General features: G+C 38.0%; 2 protein-coding genes across 3 annotated transcripts; both read left to right on the forward strand.

Moving 5' to 3' along the window:
• Positions 1 to 87: 87 nt before the first annotated feature.
• On the forward strand, positions 88 to 4,726 carry LOC140059835 (2-Hydroxyacid oxidase 2-like). Of its 2 annotated transcripts, none has more exons than XM_072105777.1 (9): positions 88 to 227; positions 890 to 1,120; positions 1,715 to 1,869; positions 2,495 to 2,762; positions 3,020 to 3,144; positions 3,404 to 3,495; positions 3,798 to 3,959; positions 4,055 to 4,124; positions 4,380 to 4,726. In XM_072105777.1, exons 2-9 carry the CDS (start codon positions 984 to 986, stop codon positions 4,439 to 4,441), a joined length of 1,071 nt encoding a protein of 356 aa, XP_071961878.1. In that variant the 5' UTR covers positions 88 to 227; positions 890 to 983; the 3' UTR covers positions 4,442 to 4,726. The 2 variants fall into 2 exon arrangements, with proteins under 2 accessions (XP_071961878.1, XP_071961877.1); XM_072105776.1 differs by having other exon boundaries at positions 96 to 269.
• A 2,586-nt stretch (positions 4,727 to 7,312) lies between these two features.
• On the forward strand, positions 7,313 to 12,916 carry LOC140060914 (organic solute transporter subunit alpha-like). The gene is made up of 7 exons (XM_072107284.1): positions 7,313 to 7,415; positions 8,182 to 8,342; positions 8,450 to 8,523; positions 8,816 to 8,974; positions 9,135 to 9,246; positions 9,609 to 9,861; positions 12,609 to 12,916. The coding sequence occupies exons 1-7, from the start codon at positions 7,313 to 7,315 to the stop codon at positions 12,806 to 12,808; spliced, it is 1,062 nt and encodes a 353-aa protein (XP_071963385.1). The 3' UTR covers positions 12,809 to 12,916.
• Positions 12,917 to 13,520: the final 604 nt, after the last annotated feature.

Here is a 13,520-nt window from a genome sequence, read left to right on the forward strand (position 1 = left end):
TTAGACTTGTTAAACAGTAAAAATCTCTTCCAGTCGAATGATGATGAAACATAAAATTTAATTGGATGATAGGAATATCCGTGAATAATTATTTTCACTGAATGAGCAGCAACAGCAAGGGCTGCTAATAAAGCACTATTATAGGACTATAGACCTACACCACATCGTAGTTTTAGTATTATTAGACGATAATTAAATTCAAGTTATTCAAACCAAGACGAATATGGGTATGTAATGAGACTTTCAACTACAGTATATGTATTTTGAAGGTAAGAACAATTAGGACGTGTTGGCTCAGAATCAAGTCAGTCGTAGGCTCCATACTGTTAGTTATAATAAGTTGCTCAGTGTTCGCCTATTCTTCGCACTATATGGCCTACAAGATGCAATAGGCTATGCGCAGGCTACATTTTAGTATGAGTATTCTTCAATATGCCTCCTAAAGCTTGGTTCCCACTATAGGAGACTTAACGCAATTAGCGTATCACACAATAGCGCAAGTATTTTACTATAGACTTGCCCCAAGTCTGACAGTATATTTCGAGGCTTTTCGATGTTTGTCTGAAGTACAAGCTCAAGTAGTATACGTATGAAACGCCATATGTGCCAGCATTTTATCGTTTAACTAATGTTAAGTCAAAACTCCGTCTGGAATAGTATTTGACTAATCACAGTGGATTTATTCAACTGCTTTGTCTTTGGTCAAATTCAACTCGCTGCGTTGTGCTCATTTCCTTGCGTTGCCTCCTGGGAACCAACCATTCTGTAGGCAGCTATATTCAATTTTAAATTTCATGGCTAAATTAATATTATATGTAAAAATCAATTGTTCATTTTATGAATTAAACATGAGTTAGGCCTTATTAAACAACTTATAAATCTGTAACAGAAACACACTTCTGAGAGTAGTGCTACATATAATAACAACATCGCAACACGAAGACTTAAAAGCATACAAAAGATAGAAGGTAGGCCTTTACACGATGACAGAGAAGTTCGATTGCCTTGAAGATTTCGAAAATCTAGCGAAAACTATTTTGGAAAAAGCCCGCTTTAAGTGGATAGCTGGTGGCAGTGACGATATGGTGACACTCACAGATAACAAAAAAGCGTTCGACAGGTAGGATAATACTCCTATAGCCCTGTCCACATTATCAAACTAGTTTGACAAAAAAATGTGATGTGCCCAAATACGGTAGTGATATTCCCAAATAATAATGGTATAGTGATATGACATCATCATGTTCATAAAATAAGGGCACAGCATATTTTTTTGTCACATAAAGTTTGAACGTTTAGAGCTTTAAGCAAACTAGTTTGACAAAAACAGTATGATGTGCCCAAATATGGTAGATGACATTCAATATTCAATATTTTACAAAGTTTATGGGTTAAGATACACAGAAGCCAAAGTGGCTTGTCTTTGTAGTCCTAAGCATAAACATAAAACATATTATACGGACGCATTACATTAACAAAAAATGACATTTTGAGACAGAAAAAGAAAAACACAAACACAACAAAGTGATATTAAGCTAAATATTTACAACCCCATCATGGGCACATCACATTTTTTTCGGTCACATACCATTTGATAGTGATAGACATACATCACCATCTATGTCAGGGTATTAACGTATGTGTACCATCGAATTCTCTCACACAGCCTACAACATAAATGTTATTAACATTTCCAAATTCGGCCATTCAACAGGTACCGTTTCCGACCACGTCTTCTCCAAGATGTATCTAAATTGGATACCAGTACCACGTTACTTGGAAATACAATTGCCTCTCCTATTGCTATGTCACCGACTGCTTTTCATAGATTGGCAGACTATAACGAAGGCGAGAAAGCAACAGCTAAAGGTATACAGTCAATCTAACAACAGAACACACTGAGCTCCCCTTGCCAAGATGAACAAACAACAGTCCTTTGATCTTATGCCTGGCTGCGTCAAATACAAGCAGTACTGTAGGCCTACTATGTACATTAAGCTTGGTTCCCACTAGAACGTAACGCAAGGACGTAAACGCAACGCAAGCGTTTTAACCAATGACAAGCGAAGTTATAGACAGTTAGCAATCACAAGCGAATAAGCCATCGCTTGTGATTGGTCAATTCACTTGCGTTGCGTTACGTCCTTGTGTTGCGTCGCTAGTGGGAACCACGCTTTATTCTCCGCGGCGCGCGGAGCTGATCGTGTCGCAGTCACAGATAAACCATTTGATCTCCGGAGTTCAGCATCCTGTTGTTAGATTGGCTTGGTAAGTATCATCTAAAATACAATAAATTCGATTTAATTGACCCAACCAAAATAATGCTGAAAATAACTAATATTGTGAAATCTATAATAAGAACAAGGTTTCTAATCATTATCACCGTATGCGTAAAATAATGTCACACTTCTACTGAAAATTGTAAAAGATATATTCCGTAAGTTTAATATTCATTTTGAATGTAAACCTACTAATCTATTGTTATACTTACCAGCTTCTTGTTCAGCCAACACGTTGATGGTGTTGAGCTCCTTTTCTAACACCAGAATTGAAGACGTTAAAAAAGCAGCTCCTGACGGTCTTTATTGGATGCAGGTTCAGTTATTCAAAGACAAAAGAATCACAGAAAACGTTGTGAGACGAGCAGATGCAGCCGGTTTTAAAGCGCTAGTTCTCACAGCCGATCAACCAGTATTTGGGAAAAACCGACGAGATTCGGCTTACAAAAATATCAGCCTGAAAGATCATCCAGATCTCTTAAGGTTAATTTTGATGAATACCTGCCTACGTTAATTAGTGCTGTAAAAATACCAATTATACATCAAGTAACGAATAAATCAAAACATGTTCGTGTACCGGTACCATATCTTGGTTGTCTCAAACATGTCCGCAGTGTAAAATAAATCTCTCGTTAAAAATTGTGACGTACGGTAACTAAATACAAAATTAATTCAATATCCTAATACTGTAATATTTATTGTTATATACTGTACGCATAAATATATACTTTTTGTTTCAGATCTATCAATTTAGAATACGCAGGCCTGGAAAAATACCAAATTGATGACGCGCAAACTTGGGAAGATATAAAATGGTTGAAAACTATCACTAAATTACCAATTGTAGTCAAAGGTATTACAACAGGTAATGAATAATGAATAAAACAAGTTGTGGCATGAACCAGGCCCTCTGGTATAATGGGTCGTCTGTATATTAAGCAAAGGGGTAGGCCCATCTTGATTGACCCAACAGTTCCATAAAAGTGAAATTCCTTGATTTTTATTATTGGCCAACAATTTTTAAAAATCATAAACTTAAAGGTATAGAAAGGAATCACCGTCAAAATATAGGATTCAATATCATTTCCGTTTTAAAGTACTGTATTTGAAATCTTGACAACCAGGTGCTGACGCAAAGATAGCTGTGCAGTATGGTGCCGACGCCATATTGGTTTCAAATCACGGTGGCAGACAGCTAGAATTTTTACCAGCTACCGTAAGTACAAATTGCCGCGGTGTTCTTATTAGTTAAATCAAGGCAATCGATCGAACAACGGGATGCTGAGCTCCGGAGAATTATCTGTGGCTGCGACAAACAACTCGCGCCGTGGAGAATATAATACAGTACAGTAGTGTCGGTATTTGTCGCAGCCAGGCATGAGATCAATAGACTGTTACGAGTTCCTTGCCAAGACGAGCTTTGTGTCTTAATGTGTTAAATGTCGGTTGTTTTTAACACTATGAAGGTAAAACATAGTGTAATAAATCATTTTTGTTAATATCATGTGATCCGTATAGATTGACGCACTCTCCGAGGTTGTTGCTGCCGTCGAGGGATCTGGCGTTGAGGTATACATGGACGGAGGAGTACGACGCGGAACTGACGTTCTTAAAGCTTTAGCGCGCGGTGCAAGAGCGGTTTTCATTGGACGACCAATATTTTGGGGCCTTGCATGCAACGTAAGTAACGTAACGTAAATAATTTGAATAATCTTAATAATTTAATATAATTACAAGCAACACTTAATTACATAATAGTATTTCATCTTGTAAAGGGCGAAGAGGGTGTTACCCAAGTTCTTGACATTCTCAAAGAAGAGTTTAGAAGAAGTATGTGTTTAATCGGTAAGTGAATTACGGTATCGTTATCATACTATAACGCACCGGTGTCAAAAACGTTGAGAGCAAAAACATTTAAATCACGCAATGAGTGGAATGTGTCACGTGTTTTAATCAGAATGCATGACGTATGTTAACATTGTACAGCGACGATATTTTACTATTTATTAGCCTATAGACGAGTATGAATAGCAACGACTGCATAATATAATGGTACATTACTGGTTTAAACGAAACAAATACTGTTTTTTTTTCTTATAGGTTGCTCTAGACTCAGTGACATCACGCCTTCCATGGTTGTACATGAAAGCTACTACTACTAAGATGTCGACAAACGTATTATTATTCAACAGATTCCATGATACAGGCACCACATGTGTTTCACATGAGATGTTGTATTACGCAAGTTTCTCATGATACCGTAGGCCGACTAACTGTCTGTGCATATAGGCTATATAAATGCACTAATTATACACATTTACATTTAATAATAAAATGGGCTTAAAACAATAGATGCGTGGTCTAAATTGTGTCCACATGGTATTTCAAAACATCATGACAATGAAAGGTTGAAACTGTAGGCCTAGTGGTATGTCAGGGGCGCAGCCAGTGGGGGAGGGGGGGGGGGGGGTCACGGGGGTCCTGACCCCCCCCCCCCCTTTTTTTTTAGAAAAAAATAAATAAAAACATGAGACAACAATACAGATCAAATCATCCTGGAGATACTGTGGAAGATTACTACCGAGCAGTATTACCAAATCAACTTCTTGATCATTTACAAACCGAGTTAAAAACCCGTTTTTCTGCCGATAACAGGCCATGCTTTAAAATATTTGGCGTAGCACCCGAGTCTATCGTGAAGTGTAATGTTGAAGAAGTCTTCAAGGAACTTGAATTTGGTACGGTGATCTGCCAAGACACGAACATCTTCATTCCGAGCTTCAGTGATGGAAGCGACTGTGTAAAATTAGCGGATCCAGATGTGTTCCCGAATGTGCGTGCAAGTCTTCTAATCGCGTAGGCCTATGCCCGTAACGTCTGCTGAAGCTGAGCGGAGTTATTCGACTTTGTGGAGAACGAAAACCTGTTTGCGAAATCACATGTCTTATGAGCAGCTTTCGGGATTGTGCCTCATGAACATACACTTTAACATGAACATTAATACAGAGAATGTCATTCGCGAATGCTGTCTCCAAGCCAAGAAGAATGTTCCAAACTTATGTTTAAAGATGCATCACGCGATGTCTAGAGCACCGTTATAGTAACTAACGTAAAATGTATGATAATAATTTAGAAGTTAGTTATTACAATTATGTATAAGATATCACCTATACTATACATTCGAACAAAATAGGTATATTTTTAAACAAAATATTGTATGTACTGGGTATGATAAGCGTCTCACATACACACGGAGCCAAGATAGCTTCTTGGACTTGCACAGTGTATGAACTCTAAACTTACGGTTCTCATTTAATAATATCACTCCATGCTATCATTCTAATTTCTTTTTTCAAACTTTTGCAACTCTACGTTCATTTCATGCAACTTTTGTATTGGTGAAAAGGGAGGAATTCAAATAATTCTTCCTCTGAGTTTACAGCCTCTCTACACAAATCAACAAACAAGCAAGAAAAAAAGTGTTTGTCTGTGGCAGCCTGGAATATAAAAATGTTATGTAATGAAAATGAGAGTTGTTTTTTGTTTTCTTTGTTTCAGTTTATTAGTGTTAACATTGTCATATTTGTGTGTGTGTAAACCGATTCAAATGATCTAGATGGCGCTAGACCGCCAAAGCTTCCCCCGACCGGGGGCCCTTGGCGGCCCCCTGGCCCCCAGCCCATGGTTGCTCGCTTCGCTCGCAAAATACTCACATATTTGGTTGACCCCCCCTTTAATTCTTTGTTGGCTGCGCCCCTGTATGTAACAATACTTTTATTGGCTTAGAAGAAAAGAAAAAAAAAGATAAATTAAGATGAATAAATTAAACTTGTTGTTTGTAAAGTTATTAACTCCATCAGAAAAGCTTGGTTCCCACTCTAGTTAGAACGCAACGCAAGTACGTAAGCGCAACGGAATTTAACCAATATTACAAGCAATGGATTATTCGAACTGTTGGTCAACTCGCTTTCGTTGCGTCTACCTCCTTGCATTGCATCGCTGGCGGTGGTACCAAGATAAAAGAACGATCTTCTGAAGATCTGTCTACACTATCAAACTTTATGTGACAAAAAATGTGACGTGCCCATATATGGACACGATGACGTCATATCACTACCATATTGGGCATATCACTACCATATTTGGGCACATCATCACATTTTGTTATATAGTGTAGACAGAGCTTTAGGTTTTGAAAAGATGAATGATGAAAGGGACTCTTCTGTAACATCAGACACTGCGGATCACAAATAAGGCCTTATACGACAACCGCTTTTGGACACGACCGCGTTTGACTGAAATAGTTGTTGATAATAATACAAACATTAGTTATCGGATGTTGAAGATAGACAGTATTACCTGATACGGGGTAAACATAGCATCTACCCATGTCTAAGGGTATAAAGGTCGTTTTCACTCTGTACAGGAGTAGCAAGCAGTGGTCATATGCTCAATTGAAACTATTGGAAATGTGGAGCATGGAATTTTGGATGATACACCGCCGGTAGTCAGTAGGCTTTTTCTTAATTACTTATTATCAATAATAATTTATTGCACGTCAACCGAAACTACGATTCTCTTAGTGGTACACGGTTTGTTTTCGCAATAATTTTATAGTTTGCACGGCGTACCATTAAGGGTTTTTCATAAAGGATGACCTACAAACAACACTAAAATAACTTTATCGTAAGTATATGCTGCTATCATTATTAATAATGTCAGCTTTATTCAAGGACAATTCTCTTACTGATCTGAATAGGCGGATACTATACTAAATTTTAAATAGGAAAAGATAATTAGGTTTAGAACTTGCGTGAAATATTTCCCTAAAATATTAACTATTTCCCTTAAATTGCATTCATTTAGAGGGTAAGTGTTTCTCTTAGTCTAAGTGTGATGAATGTTTAATACGGCCACTGGATCCCCCACTGAACTGAAGATGCTAAATAGGCTCTCAGTCCGTAACGTCCCAAATTATCCACTGAAAACACATTGCGGAGTTAATGAACATTTTGTTTATAGAGTTCATCACGATGGACATAATCAGAGCATCAACAACTAGCATGTTTTCTGTCCAGGAGGAAATAAACGACACGTGTCCTGACTTTGATCCGACGGCTGGGGAACTTTTTGCAAGTAAGTCAGACGTCTGATCAACTCAACTTTTTACCACGGAGGCCCAGATTAACACATGGTTGTTCTTCTCTGTGGGACCGTGCATATACCTACATGGGAACGAATACCGACCCATATACTAATTGTGAAACGAAAGCACCATGGCACAACCAACCAAACCAAAAAAAGAGATCTGATGCCTCTACAGTTCCATATAGCAACATAACCAAAGCAGGGATGTATAATAGGCATACCTCCCTAACCAAAGTATATCGATCAAAAGTGGCTTCACTATTCGTACAGTACAGAATTAGCACTACTCTCACCATTAAGCTTGGTTCCCACTAGCGACGTAACGCAAGGACGTAACGCAACGATTTGACCAATCACAAGCGATGGATTATTCGAACAGTGGCTTGTAATTGGTCAACTCGTTCGCGTTGCGAGAACGTCCTTGCGTTGTGTATCTAGTGAGAAACACGCCTTACCAACATGTCGTTTGATACATCAACATCATTGTAAAGCGTGGTTCCCACTAGCGACGCAACGCAAGGACGTAACGCAACGCAAGTGAATTGACCAATCACAAGCGATGGCTTATTCGCTTGTGATTGCTAACTGTCTATAACTTCGCTTGTCATTGGTCAACACGCTTACGTTGCGTTTACGTCCTTGCGTTACTTTCTAGTGGGAACCAAGCTTATCTAGCATCGGTACCGGTACCAAAACCACGCAATTATCACCACCACGGGAGAGAACGACTATTTAATTTATTGTATCTTTCCAGCAATTGGTGATCACCCCGGACTTCTCTCAATCTTGGTTGTATGCTCCATCATCACACTCGTCGAGTGCGTATTATTTTGTGAGGCTGCACACTACGTATCAATTAAAATACCATATACGGACAGACGAAATTGTATAATATGGATATTAGGTATCTACCCCGTGAGTATGCAAATAATATGCAAATTATAACTTTTGGTTATCCTATATAGAATATACAATAGACACAGAATGTACCTCTAAATTCTCTCTTCATTGTTTTTTGTCAGGTTTTCTGTTTGTCGTCCTTACTAGGACTCTACATCCCTAGGTCAGCAGTATTATGTAACCTAACAGCGTCTGTGTAAGTAGCGATTGTAGTGTCGAGCGCAGGTAAAATTAAGGATAGCATGCATAACAGTGTGTAATGTCAATATCAAGTATAACACATGCCTACATCTGTGTCTACACTATCAAACTTTATGTGAAAAACTGTGATGTGCCTTCATATGGACATGATGATGTCATAACAGTACTTAGGCACATCACACTTTTTTTTTGTCAAACTAGTTTTATAGTGTAGACATGTTTGTGTCACATCAAGTTTAATAGTGTAGACAGAGTTAAACTAAAATATTTATAATTTTTATCATCAGATATTTTTCGGTTTGTCTTTATCAATTCTTCATATTGATTATCGATTATTACGGAGGTCACAGTTCAATTCTTATGCAAATGAGTCATATAGAGGTGTCGCTACGGAGTCCACCGATTGGTTGCTTCTTTCCATGTCTGCCAACTTTTAAAATGACAGAGTAAGTACGACCGTCATGACGTCACAATATATTATATACAGTTAAGTCTATTCCTGCTGGGAAACGTTGGTGGGGAGGGGGTCCCCAGTTTCTTCCTACAGTTTGTACAATTGCTTGAGACGCGTATATACTCTCTCATATAACTTGTCTTTAATTTCAGAAAGAATTTCCTTCGTATAAAAATAGCAGTGTTCCAGTGCGCCTTGTTGAGGCCAAGTGTCTTGTTCATTACTGAAGTGCTATGGCTAAATGGTACATACGTCCCAGGCTCGGTGAGTTACCATTAATACATCATCACCATCTTAAGTGGTATAGATATACAAAGACAACCGATTGTGACGTTGACTGACTGAAAGTATGTATCGGATTTGTGAACATTGCATGTTAAGCTAGGTTCCCACTAGGACCCAACCCAAGGACGTAGACACAATGCAAGCGTGTTGACCAATGGCAAGCGACAGTTCGAATAATCCATCGCCAGTGATTGGTCAAACACTAGTTCTCACTAGGACGCAACGCAATGTCCATATATGGGCACATCATATTTTTATTTTCACATAACGTTTGATTGTGTGAACAGAGCTTAAGATAGGTTAGTAACATTCTAAAATGTCATTGCATGTTTCTTTTTCAGTTAAATGCGGACGAGGCGTTCTTATGGATCAACATAATAACACTGATATCAACCATCATTGCAATCTATGCCTTCATTATGTTCTATCGTGCGTCACGTGAGCCGTTGCATGGTTACAAACTTACCCCCAAGTTTATAGTTGTTCAGATGGCGCTGATTTGCAGCAATATTCAAATCATTTTACTAGGAATTTTAGCCCTAACTGACGTCATACCGTGTGAAGACCCGTTCCCGTCTGATTCTCGTCACAATCGTAAGTATGAAACCCATTACAGTATTGTGCGTTTAGGCCAGACCATTGGTTCCTACTTTGACGCAATGCAATGACGTAGCGTGAGAGTTGACCAATCGAAAGTCAAGCGAGAGTTCGGATGACTCTCGCGTCGTGATTGGTCAAGGTACTAATGCTTAGTTCCTACAACCAGAGACGCAACACAAGAACGTAACGCAATGTAAGTGAGTTGACCAATCGCAAGTGATGGATTATTCGAACTGTTGCTTGTCAAATGGTCAACATGTTTGCGTTGCGTTTACGTCCTCGCGTTGCGTCCTAGTGGGAACCAAGCTTTACGGTGGGCTTATGTCCCTGGCGTTGCATCCAGTGGAAACGATAAAATCTAATGTGAAAAAAGGTACGGTAGTTCCAAACGATCTTTAAATCTGAATTGTGCGTTTTAAAGTTAGCAGCATGTTACATGTAAAACGAGGGACAACGCGATTCTTGATTTATGCTACTCTAGTGTGAAGGATGCCTATATTTCGACCCCACTACCGAACTTGGGCAAATCTGATCATAATTTGATTTTACTCAGTCCTAAATATCGCCCGTTAAATAAGACATGCCAACCAAAAATTATTAATGTACGTAAATGGTCTCCTGAAGCCGAGGAAGCCCTGATAGCGGAATTTGAATCTACCGATTGGGATATTTTTACGGAGGATGAAGATTTGAATAGTATTACTTATGCAGTGAGCTCGTACATAAACTTTTGTATTGATAAATGCGTTCCAGTTAAAAAAAGTGAAAATCTACCCTAACAACAAGCCATGGATCACGAAAGGCGTTAAATTACTGTTGTGTGAGAAACGTAAAGCCTTTAAGATGGGCGACTCTAATCGTATGAAAATATTGACTAGAGAGATTAAATCTGAAATAATGAAACAGAAGAACATTTATAGGAAAAAAGTTGAACATAACTTCAGGTCTAATAATATGAAACAAGTTTGGCAGGGTATGAAACTTATGAGTGGTTACACAAACGGTGGTAATACACCCACCTCGATTCCGAATGTTACTGTGCAATATGTTAATGAGTTAAATGAATTTTATAACCGTTTTAATGTTCATGATTTTAAAAAAGAAAGAGAGGCTCTATTTAGCTTGTGTCGGGTGACTGAAGATGATCCCAAATTTAGTATAAGCATTTCTGATGTACATAACGAATTCATGAAACTCAATTCATCGAAGGCTGCTGGGCCGGATAGAATCCCACCACGAGTACTTAAGGTCTGCTCTCCTCACCTTGATGGTATATTTACATTTATTTTCAATATGTGTCTTTCTTATCATGCGTTCCCGGATATTTGGAAACTTTCATGCATAATACCGGTACCTAAGAAACCTAAGATTAACAGCATGAATGATTTGAGACCCGTTGCACTCACGTCTGTCGCGATGAAAATATTGGAACGTATTATTTTAAAAATTATGCAACCTTATGCTGAAAAAGTGTTAGACCCGTTGCAATTTGCTTACCGATCACTCCGTAGTACCAGTGATGCGATTTATTTTAAATTACATAAATTGTATTCACATCTAGATAATGTAAAGAAAGGCCACTCGGCACGTATTATGTATTTTGATTTTCAATCTGCGTTTAATACCATACAACCCCATATCTTAGCAGACAAAATGTTGAATATGGAGTTTCCCCGTCCGATTGTTCGTTTAGTTTTAAATTTCATTTGTGATAGAAAACAATTTGTTAATATTAATGGTGTTAAGTCAGAAATCGTAACCTCTGACACCGGTGTTCCTCAGGGTACTGTCAACGCACCTAAATTATATTCCTTGTATACGGCGGATTACAGATCTTTAAATGATGAGCTTTGCCCAGTTGTTAAATTCGCTGATGACACTAGTACTATTGGTCTCATAGTTTCAAACAATGATGAAAATTATCGTAGCGAAATACAAAGATTTGTTAAATTTTGTGACGATAATTATCTCCAAATAAATGCATCAAAAACAAAGGAGATGATCATTGATTTTAGGACTAAACATAAATTTAAATTTAATTTTCAACCAATCACTATCAAAGGTAAAGAAATTGAAATTGTTGACCAGTACAAGTATCTAGGAATTGTTTTCAATGATAAACTGAGTTGGGGAGACCATATAGACTTCATCAGCAAAAAATTAAGTCCCAGAATGTATTGTATGAGAACATTATATAAATTTAACTCCTGTGATTTGATGTTACTTTCGTTCTATAGATCCGTTATATGTAGTGTTTGGACGTATTGCCTCTCCTGTTGGGCTGGTAATGTTACCGGAGGGAATAAAGAACGCCTTGAAACTTTCATTCGTCGGGCTGGTAAAATGATTGGTCTGGAACTGCCTTCCTTTACCGATGTGCACCTAGAACACCTCCAGAAAGATTTCGAACGCATTGAGTCGGATGCCTCTCATCCTCTCCACAAAGTGATCATAGACCAACTTAATCCAAGTGGTAGATTGAGGCTCCTCAGTGTGAAAACAAATCGATTTGCTAAATCCTTTATTCCCTCCGGTATCATCCAGTACAACAGGAAGTCAAGAAGATAATTTTATATTGTAATTTTTTAGATGTTTTTATATGAATGGTTTTATGCTATATTTGTTTTTATAGTGTTTTCTTTGTTATTATGACGAGCAATGAATTTCCTTTTTGAGGATCAATAAAAGTTATCTTATCTTATCTTATCTTATCTTATCTTTATCATTTCATCTATTTACAGAATGGCAATGCACAATCCTAACGCTAGAATCTGCCATCATCTTCCCGTTCGTTTTGAAGTTTTTTCGCACAAGAAATGGAAACGTTGTTAGTATACTCGGTAATGACCGCGTGAAAGAGGTGCGAAACGGTCATACGAGTCTACGAAGAAGTCAAAGCACGGATTCAATGGTATACGGAAATACATACGTCACACTATGAAGCCTTACGTCAGCGTGCTGCTGGTGTGTTTTTAATTGGGGTTCCAATTACGTCATGAATCTAGTAACTGTATTTTAGTCTAGTTTATGCATACGGTACGTCACGACGACATACATCACGCTTGACGGCATGTCACTCTTGACGGCACACGTCACGCTTGACGTCATCCAAAGATGGGGGAACGCATGTAAGTACAGCTTCCGAAAAAATTGACCTCGACAAAAATGCTGATAAGTCGGTATATACGCCGACCTGACCAATGTCCATTCTAATTGTGAGTACTGTCTTATTATACGACCAAAAGTTGGTTCCCACTAGAACTTAACGCAAGGACGTAAACGCAACGCAAGCGTTTTAACCAATGACAAGCGAAGTTATAGACAGTTAGCAATCACAAGCGAATAAGCCATCGCTTGTGATTGGTCAATTCACTTGCGTTGCGTTACGTCCTTGTGTTGCGTCGCTAGTGGGAACCACGCTTTATTGTTGAGGCCGGCTAAAACCACTAAAAAGAACATTGTACTGTATATATACATTATAGATAAAGTGGTTGGTAAAAAGATGAAGATATAATGCTTTTCCAACTTAACAAAAGTGTCATTTAAGCCATTTAAATGAAAAAGAAACTATGTTTATTATTAATTGGTATATTTTTCTTTGGTTTTGATAAATCATAATCAACCAAATTCATTTAATTAATCAATTATATAAT

Source organism: Antedon mediterranea, chromosome 10 (assembly GCF_964355755.1).
Source record: "Antedon mediterranea chromosome 10, ecAntMedi1.1, whole genome shotgun sequence".
NCBI classification, from domain to species: domain Eukaryota; kingdom Metazoa; phylum Echinodermata; class Crinoidea; order Comatulida; family Antedonidae; genus Antedon; species Antedon mediterranea.